The 9,825-nt window shown below is 41.9% G+C and overlaps 1 protein-coding gene across 1 annotated transcript in view; it reads left to right on the forward strand.

The window, feature by feature from the left end:
* Positions 1 to 9,825, forward strand: part of BRINP1 (BMP/retinoic acid inducible neural specific 1) — a 200,264-nt gene that overhangs the window by 118,325 nt on the left and 72,114 nt on the right. The window contains exon 3 of the mRNA XM_023223755.2: positions 5,421 to 5,611. Within this exon, the coding sequence (XP_023079523.1) occupies positions 5,421 to 5,611 (191 nt within the window). The remainder of the gene's footprint in view (positions 1 to 5,420; positions 5,612 to 9,825) is intronic.

The raw sequence follows: 9,825 nt of genomic DNA on the forward strand, positions 1-9,825 counted from the left end.
TACAGAGCCATGTAAACCCATCCTCAAAATGCTTTTAGCCTGGGTTCTTGGCCAATGAGAACAGAGTTTATAGACTGAAATCTGCTAACATAGTTTGACACATAGTCATTCATCCTGTGGTCCCTGACAACCTCTCTGCCTTTAGCTCTTATCATTTATATATTACACGTACACATAGACACACACATCCCTTTCTTTCTAACTGTCCTGTCCCCTCTCATTCACCTCCATTTTTGCACATGGAGCTCATAGTTCTTTTTTTCTTTACCATTTTTAAGTGTTCAGTTCCATGGTAATAAATCTTTTTATATTGTTTTGTTTTTCCCTTTGTTCCTCCCCAACTATCCTTCCCAGCCTCTGGTAACCATCGTCTCACTCTCTATCTTCATGAGGTCCGTTTTTCATCTCCCACAAATGAGTGGGATATGTGATACTTGTCTTTCTGTGCTTGGACTATTTCACTTAACATAATGGCCTCCAATTCCGTCCATGCTGCTGCAAACGACAAGATTTCATTCCCTTTTATGGCTGAATAATATTCCATTGAATATGTATACCACATTTTCTTTATCCATTCATCCATTGATGGGCACTTAGTTTGAGTCCACATTTTGCCTATTGTAAATAGTGCTATGATAAAACATGGGCATGCAGATATCTCTTTAATACATATTTCCATTCTTTTAGGTATATGCCTAGTAGTGGAATTGCTGAATCATATGGTAGTCCTATTTTTAGTTTTCTGAGGAACCTCCATATTGTACATTATAGTTTAATACCTTCCCTGAACAACCATTTGTCCTCCTTCCAGCAGTGGACCAACTCCTCGGGATGAGAAACTGTCCGTGGTGCTGAGCAGGTAGTTAGTGCTTTAGGGTAACATCCCCAGTTACTGAGTGCTCCCCAAGTGCCTGACTCTGTGCTTAGCAGGTCACATACATTTCCTCACTTAGGCCTTACGTCCACCTTGTGAGGGATAAACTGGGTACCTGGCATAGGCATCTTTCTGAGTTTCTTTTCAAGGATGCAACACAGATGGCAGTCCCTGGTCTATCACTGGTGAACATCACAGACTGTGATGGCTGTTTCAAAAAAGGAATTGAGTCATGCCTTGTAATTTGGTCGTGGGGGTGGCATCATTCTTCTGTATTGGTACTGGTTCTACTATGCTTTTATAGTCTATCTCTCAATATTTACATTAAAAGAGTGATTTAAGAGTCAGGATGCCAGTTTTCTACATTCAGTTCTACCACTCATTAGCTACATGACCTTTAACAGTTACTTAACCTCTCTGTGTGTAAATAAATATTAATTTTAAGGAATACAGGTATGTTCATATGAAAACAGGAACCCAAGACAGTAAGTTATGAATAAAAGCGATATATGCACACACACATATGTATAACTACATATATTTTTCCATATACTGACATATGAGTATGTTTATATGCATATATATATATATAACCTCATAATTATAGGTGTATATAATTTTATAAATTTCTTGGATTAGCTGATAAGGAAATGCTCTTTTCCTCAGAGATATTTGGCATTTCTCATTGCTGTGTATTGATCAATTACTGGTTAGCAAATTACCTCACAATTCAGTGTCTTAAAACAATATCATCTCACTGTTTCTGTGAATCAGAAATCTGGACGCCCTGTCTCTGGGTTTGTTACCAGGCAGCAGTCATCTCAAGGCTAGCTTGGGAAGGGTCTGTTTCCTAGCTTAAGCCCATGGTTACTGCCAGGATTCAGTTCCTTGCGAGGCCTCATTTCCTCGGAAGCTGTTGGCCGAAGGATTCCCTCGGCTCCTTGCCATGTAGATGTCTCCATAGAGCATCTCACAGCATGGGAGCGAGTGAGAGCGAGGGAGGAACAAAGATGGATACAGAGATGGAGAGAGCAGGAGAGCCAATGCAAGAAAGAGACAGGGAACAGAGAGCCAGGGGGTGAGGCAGAAAAAGAGACAGAGACAGAGAAAGACATGGAGGGACTTAGAGAACCAGAGACATACAGAGAGAACACACACAAAATAGGCATCGAAGAATTTTGTAACTGAATCATGAAAGTGACACTCCATCACTTTTATATTCTGTTAATTAGAAACAAGTCCCTAGGCCCGAGGTCATTAGGACTCAAGCTGCAAGCTGCCTGTCACACCTGTATCATTTGTCTCAGCTGGCTGTCAAGGTCTTTCCCCCATCCCCACATCCGTCAACTACTTGTTCCATCTTGTTACCTCCCACACCCTCTTTTTCATGCTCCCCCTATTTTATTCTGCCCTTCTCATAATGTTTTCTATATCCTTGTTCACCATTCCTGACTTTTCCTTCCCATGGTTAGTTTTTTGTTGTTGTTGTTTTTATATTTATTTAATTCTCTTTTACATGTAGAGACAAGACCTCGCTATGTTGCCCAGGCTGGTTTCAAACTCCTGTGTTCAAGTGATCCTTCTGCCTTGACCACCTGAGTGGCTGGGACTACAGGCATACACCACCATTCTGGCTGTTTTTATTTTTAACCACACACTTCATTGATCTAAATTCCATGCAAACTTAAAAACTGTAGTTCAAACATGACCTCCTCTCTGAAGCTTTCCCTAGAGGCCCAGGCCTGAAAACTTCAGGTTCCTCCTCCTGTGTCCTATAGTCCTTGATTTATAACAAACTGAAAAGACTTCCAGACTGTGAGCTTTTTTTTCTCTGAGTGCAGTTGATTGCACTGGGCTCACTGCAAACCCCGCCTCCCGGGTTCACGCCTTTCTCCTGCCTCAGCCTACCAACTAGCTGGGACAGGGGGCGCCCGCCACAACGCCTGGCTAATTTTTTTGTGTTTTTAGTGAGACGGGGTTTCACCATGTTAGCTAGGATGTTCTTGATCTCCTGACCTCGTGATCCGCCCGCCTCGGCCTCCCAAAATGCTGGGATTACAGGTATGAGCCACTGCGCCTGGCCTACTGTGAGCTTCTTAAGGACAGGGACTGTGACATGTGTGTTCCCCTTCTGTGGACATCATGTGTTGCCCTTAGTAGGTATCTTGAAGCGTTCACTGAGTGCAGTTGATTGACTTAAGTACCTGCAACAACATGCAAGGTACTCAGTGGACTTCAAATTTAAACTATGTCTTGAATTATGCACAGAGATTTCTTATGCAGACACAGACCATGAGCTCTGAGTCTTGGAAACATATTCTAATGTGAAAGCTTTTTTCGGACTCAGTTTTCTGTGAATCAGGGGTCAGACACCACCGCTAAATTACCAGGGCACATTCTGGCCAGATACCCCCACTGTTCTGCTTCTTCTTTGCCCTGCGTCCCCTTCCTCATTCATCTCTCCCATCCTGTGGCAGGAGAGAGACCTTTTCATTAAACTCTGGTTCCCATCATTTATCTCAGCTGACCTTACAGCCCTCATGTCTAGTCTGTTTTCCTCAAGGGACCGAGAGCATGTAACTCAGGCAGGTCGGAGAGCTGGTCATTCTGGGGGAGCTGCATCTTTGGTAGGAACTGTGATCATTACTGAGCGAAAGCAACCTTCACTTAGTCCCTCTAAGTTTTCACTTGTACTCGGTTTGTATGCTCCGAGTTCACTGTATGTGAACTTTTAATGATTTACATGTACATGTCTGGGAACTTGTGAGAAAATAAAGTTATAAAACAATATTTCACTTTAAATTAGCACCTTGCAGTTTCCAAAGGTATTTTGCACTCTATGTTTCATGTAATTACTGCATCAACAGTAGCAAATAGATACTATTAATTGAATTTTATAGATGAAGTAATATAGGTCTAGAGAGGGGACAAGATCACAACACATAATTTGCAAGAGGCAGAGCGAGACTTGGACTTCCAAATTTGGTGTTGTTTGATCTTGAGATCCTCTGTTACTAGTGAAGGCAAACATGGAAATTCTCCCACATGGTCTTTGGAACATAGCTTAATTGCTTTAAAATACTAGGTGCTCGATGAATACATGTTAACATTTTGGATTAAAGTGAGCTCTGGGCTCAATATTTGATTTCTGGATTATCCTAGAACAGGCCTCAGGTTGCTTTGTGCCTTAGGTCCTATATACTCTCATATATCCTCCTTCTCTCCCTCCCTCCCTTCTTCCCTCCCTCCCTTCTTCCCTCCCTCCCTACTTCCTTCCTTCCTTCCTTCCTTCCTTCTTTCCTTCCTTCCTTCTTTCCTTCCTTCTTCCCTCCCTCCCTCCTTGCCTCCCTTCTTTCTTTCTTTTCTTTCTTTCTTTCTTTCTTTCTCTCTTTCTCTTTCTTTCTATCCTTCCTTCCTTCCTTCTTTCCTTCCTTCTTCCCTCCTTCCCCCCTTCCTTCCCTCCCTTCTTTCTTTCTTTTCTTTTTCTCTCTTTCTTTCTATCTATCTTTCTTTCTCCTTCCTTCCTTCCTTCCTTCCTTCCTTCCTTCCTTCCTTCCTTCCTTCCTTCCTCGGAAGCTGTTGGCCGAAGGATTCCCTCGGCTCCTTGCCATGTAGATGTCTTCCTTCTTTCCTTCCTTCTTCCCTCCCTCCCTCCCTCCTTGCCTCCCTTCTCTCTTTCTTTTCTTTTTCTTTCTTTCCCTTTCCCTTTCTTTCTTTCTTTCCTTCCTTCCTTCCTTTCTTCTTTCCTTCCTTCTTCCCTCCTTCCTTCCCTCCCTTCTTTCTTTCTTTTCTTTTTCTCTCTCTTTCTATCCTTCCTTCCTTCCTTCTTCCTTCCTTCCTTCCTTCCTTCCTTCCTTCCTTCCTTCCTTCCTTCCCGCCTTCCTTCCCTCTTTCCATTTGTTTATTTATTTCTCCATCCAGCATTATCATGAATCCTGCCATATAACAGGCACTGAGTTATATACAGGGCTGTGTTAGGGAGTGCCTAAGAAGATTCTATTCTTGTGGTGTCATTTACAGTCTAGCAAGAAAGATGGAAAAACAACTAGAAGATGATGGAGGACTCGGTCCTGTGAGAGGTATCGGAAATGGATAATAATCCCCTGGCACAGGGCTAGTGTGATCATTATATAAGAACTTAGACCTGATATTCTTGGGGACTATAAAAATGCCATGAAAATTTTCATCGGTACATTACCATCCATATTATCATCAGATTATTATTTTTATTACTCTTTCTTTTTCCTCAGTCTCTCTACCCATCCCCTAATAAAAGTAACTCCTGATATTTGTCTCCCTGGTGCTCAGTAAACAGCTTGAGGGCAAGGATGTTGTCTATCTAGTTCAATATTCCTGTGACAAGAATAGTACTCAATAAATATTTGTTAGTTGGAGATGATTGGAAGCTGCCGATCAAAGCATCACTTGACACATATTAAAATTATAGGCACTTTCCCATCCAGATGCCTGGATGGATAGTTGGGTGGACTTTGGCTTAAGGGCAGTGGTGGTAAGTTGAGGAGTGTTGCTCATTTCTCCTGCCCAGGGAGTTTGCCCGTTGGAAGGTGAGGAACACAGCCATCGAGAGGAGAGATCTGGTCCGCCATCCAGTGCCCCTCATGCCGGAGTTTCAAAGGAGCATCCGCCTGCTCGGCAGGAGACCCACCACTCAGCAGTTCATTGATACCATCATCAAAAAGTACGGCACCCACCTGCTCATCTCAGCCACATTGGGAGGTAGGTCAGCAGCCACTGGGCCAGAGCCTTCTCATGACTTTGGGTCTGGGATGGAAGGGAGAATGGGATGTCTTAACAGCAAAGTCTTCTTAGCCTCTCTGCCATTCTGCATCACACAAAAGCATTTATAGCCAGGTAAGCCAAATTGTCTTGGCTGTTGTGATCATATCCGAGGAGATGATTCGGTTCTATGGGACAGTCTAATTTGAGAGTTTACTAAATTTTCTGAAAATATTGCTTAACCTTGGAATTGGCTCTATTTGTTAAAAATGCCTAATCTGATTATTTTCTCAGTTCTTTTGGTCTAATCTGGGAAAATAGTTAAATTTCAGATATTGTTTAGGGAATATGCTTTGTTTATTTAAGTCTACTTTAGAGACTGATAACTTGAGGTTATCATTTAACCGACAGGCTATCATTTGTATCTCCTGTGGGCTTAGAGTAGGTTAATGGGAAAGCAGATTAATTTTTCTACCCTGCTCAGCCTTACCCATCCCTCCCCATCAGGGCCAGTCAGTTTTTGAATGATCAAGGGTAGGAGGGCTGGATAAAGGACAGGAAATAAATGCAAAGACAATGAATGGAAAACAGTACAGACTAGTGCCTTTAGATGCTTGTGAATCTTGCCTGAATGCATCATTTAATATTATGAGCAATCCTTTAGGCACCAGTTTTGCCACAGTGACTAGGTTCACTGAACTTTGAGGAAGCCCCTTTAGGGATAGAGCACTGTGCCACAGACTCACAAAGCCACCAGCTGCATTTAGGTATGTCCCATGCCCACTAGGAGAGATTGGCATATTGATACAGGCAGGGTGGACTGAGGTATAATTATAACAGAGGATCTTCTCCTTCTGAGACGTGTTGAGTACTACCAACTGGAGTGGTCAGTACAGACATCCTGGAGGAAGTGACAGTTTTGGTCACCAGGAGCTGGTTAAGTAAAGGGAGGTGGCAGAGCTTTCTAGACTCAGCATACAATGTAGGAAGACCCGATTCATAATGTGGGGAATGTGGTGGAGAGATTGGTTAGGCAAATTTATTCATCCCTACAATAATATTATCCACTACTTAATAGTTATTTGCCATATAACAGACATTGTACATTGTCTTTAGCCCTCAAAACTGCACATGATGTCATATTACCTCCATTTTATAAATAAGGAAACTGAGACCCAGAAGAAGTACAGCTAGTAAGTGATAAAGCTACGTTTTTAACTGAGTGTTTTCCATTCACAAAGCATGCATTGTTTTTGATCCAATGTCAATCATCTGTTTAACCAACTCACTTCCCCACCAACCCAATACCCGCTCCAACAACCAACCAACAAACATGTGTTAGTTGTCTGTTGCCAGTTAGATATTAAGTAGGACTTTGAATATTAAATCATTAGTGTAAATTCTATTCTGTTGTACAGTGAAAATGAATTCATTTCTACATTAAGTGTAGCATTAACCTGAGCTCGGACTTCCCCCGCCTCCATTTCACTTGGGGGAGAAAAAGGCATTGAGACCAATTCAACTCTTCCATTAAAAGCTGTGCTCTTGTCTGAGTTCCTGGAAACCCCAAGTAACCAAGACCTTTCTTCCTCAATGAAATATATTTTTAATTTCTCCAAGGCAAGGTGGTGAATTATTCACAGAGCCTTGTTCCTCTCCTATTTTTACAACACAACATTTTAAAATATGCAAAGCTTTGGATTGAGATCTCGTGTTGGACAGCAGGCCCTAAATGTTCCCTCAGCCCTCAGTGTGGAGGAGTAGAGAGAGGGAAGGCAAAGATATTTACTGTTGATTGAACAGTATGTGCCAGAAATGATGCAAAGCTTTTCTTACATCATCACTTCATTCATTCACTTACGGAAAACATGTTTTTTAGGAGCCTCCTCTGCAGTATGAGGGAAGGGAGGTGGAGGTGGGAAGTTGTAGGGAATGAAAGAGCAGGCTCTAAAGTTTGATCACCTGGCTTCCAGTCCTGCCTCCTGCTGTTCACTAGCTTAGTGTCACTGTATTAGTCAGGGTTCTCTAGAGGGACAGAACTAATAGGATAGATGTATATATAAATGGGATTTTATTTGGGAATATTGATTTACATGATCACAAGGTCCCACAATAGGTCGTCTGCAAGCTGAGGAGCAAGGAAGCAAGTCTGAGTCCCAAAGCTGAAGAACTAGGAGTCCGATGTTCAGGAAGAGGAGACGTCTAGCATGGGAAAAAGATGTAGGCTGGGAGGCTAAGCTAGTCTAGTCTTTTCACATTCTGCCTGCTTTCATTCTAGCTATGGTGGCAGCTGATTAGATGGTGCCCACACAGATTATGCGTGGGTGTGCCTTTCCCAGTCCACGGACTCAAATGTTAATCTCCTTTGGCAACACCCTCACAGACACACCCAGGAACAATACTTTGCATCCTTCAATCCAATGAAGTTGACACTCAGTATTAACCATCACAGTCACCTTGGCTAATAACTCAATCCTCTAAGCCTCAGTTTCCTCTTTTGTAAATAGTCACAATAATAGTCCTTCATGTGTATTACAAAAATTAAATAAAATCATCTATTGAAAGTGCTTGGCACACTGTCTGACACTTAACAAATTGTTGCTATGTCACTATTCTTGTTCTTACTATTATTGTTATTAATTAATAGGGCTAAGAAACTTGGGAATCCAGATTAAGACCCAATTCTGCTACTCACTAGATGAGTGGGAGACACTGAGAAATTCGCTTTTCTGTCTGAATATAAATTTCTTTATCTATAAACAAGGAGGTGCAAAGAATTTTATTCACTATAATTTTTTTCTAAGACCACTGTGTTCATTGAGAAGAAATGCTTTCATAAACTCTCTGACGTGTCAGGTAAGCTCAAAAGGGGATAATCAAATACTAAAAGATACTTCTTAACCTGTCACCTATGAGACAAATAAATGTGTTTGTTTGGCTCTTTAGGAAGAGGAAAGAGGAAGGGAAGACTATGGGAATGGAGAAGCAGAGGTGATGGGAGGGCCAACAAATAAGAGATTTCCATGGGATCTCCAGATTTTTGGTGAAATCTATTAAACTAATAAAATACATCATGTGAATTCTCTTCTGAAAGGTGGTGAAGGGAAAAACTGTGCATCTGGGAGGTCACACAAGAAAACAGGAGTAGAAATTTTCCTCAGTCCCCCTGATGATCATATCTTGGGGCTGAAGGAATCACCTTGGAGACTGGGTGCCTATGTGACATGTATGATTAAGCTTGCATGCATGACTATGCATGCATGGAAGTACATCTGTGTAAACAGATGTGCACAAATGCCTACCTGTATAGACAGATGTTCACAAAGCCTATTCCTGCTTAGATATGAGTTAATTTATACATGAGCATGTATTCATGCATATTGCACACATGTGTATGCACCACTCACATATATATGGTTGTAACATGTATATATATATGTGTGTGTGTGTATGTGAGCATGCACATGCATATGAGTGTGTGTATTGCATGAATGTCTTTTTATACATGAGGGCTCATCATTTTTGTTTATTTGTGTGTTCATTATTTCCCTCCCTGCATTTTGGGAGAGGTCCCCTTGACTAAGAGGAAGGCTGAGAATAAAATCCCAGGGGCTCAGAAGGAAAGGAAGAGTTATGTCCCAGAGGTGGAAAGTCCAGATACCGCATCCCCTCTCTGGGAGCAAAATCTCCTATTGACTCAAAAGATAATAGGATCAGCTCCCACTCTTCCTCATTCCCTTTGAGAGTCCCATTTTCTTCACTTCTGAGACAAGGTGCTGCAGAGTGAGGCAAAGTCTCCTGGAAAACAGAAAGACTCAGAAAAGGCCTATGTGAGGGAAGAGGCAATTTGCAGGAATGCCCAAGGGGGAAAGCAATTCTAAACAGAACATTCTCTTAATAAACAAGAAATTAAGCCTTAGTAATGCAGCAAGAAGCCCATTAACCCCTCTTGATCTAAAGGTTTGCTTCTGCCAGTTCTCAGTCCAGAGGGAACCGGGCTTGTTTCACCTTCTCCTTCACAGGCCCCTAAGAGAGCCTGAGCTGACATGTGGAACATTTATTTCCTCTGCCTCATGGCTCAAACTCTTAGCATGTTCACTTGTTTAACTTCTACCTTTCCACTCAGCTGTCTGTTCATCTATACACCCTTCCATTCATCCATCTATCATCTATCTATCTATCTATCTATCTATCTATCTATCTATCTATCTATC

This window comes from Piliocolobus tephrosceles, chromosome 14 (genome assembly GCF_002776525.5).
Source record: "Piliocolobus tephrosceles isolate RC106 chromosome 14, ASM277652v3, whole genome shotgun sequence".
In the NCBI taxonomy this organism is placed as follows: domain Eukaryota; kingdom Metazoa; phylum Chordata; class Mammalia; order Primates; family Cercopithecidae; genus Piliocolobus; species Piliocolobus tephrosceles.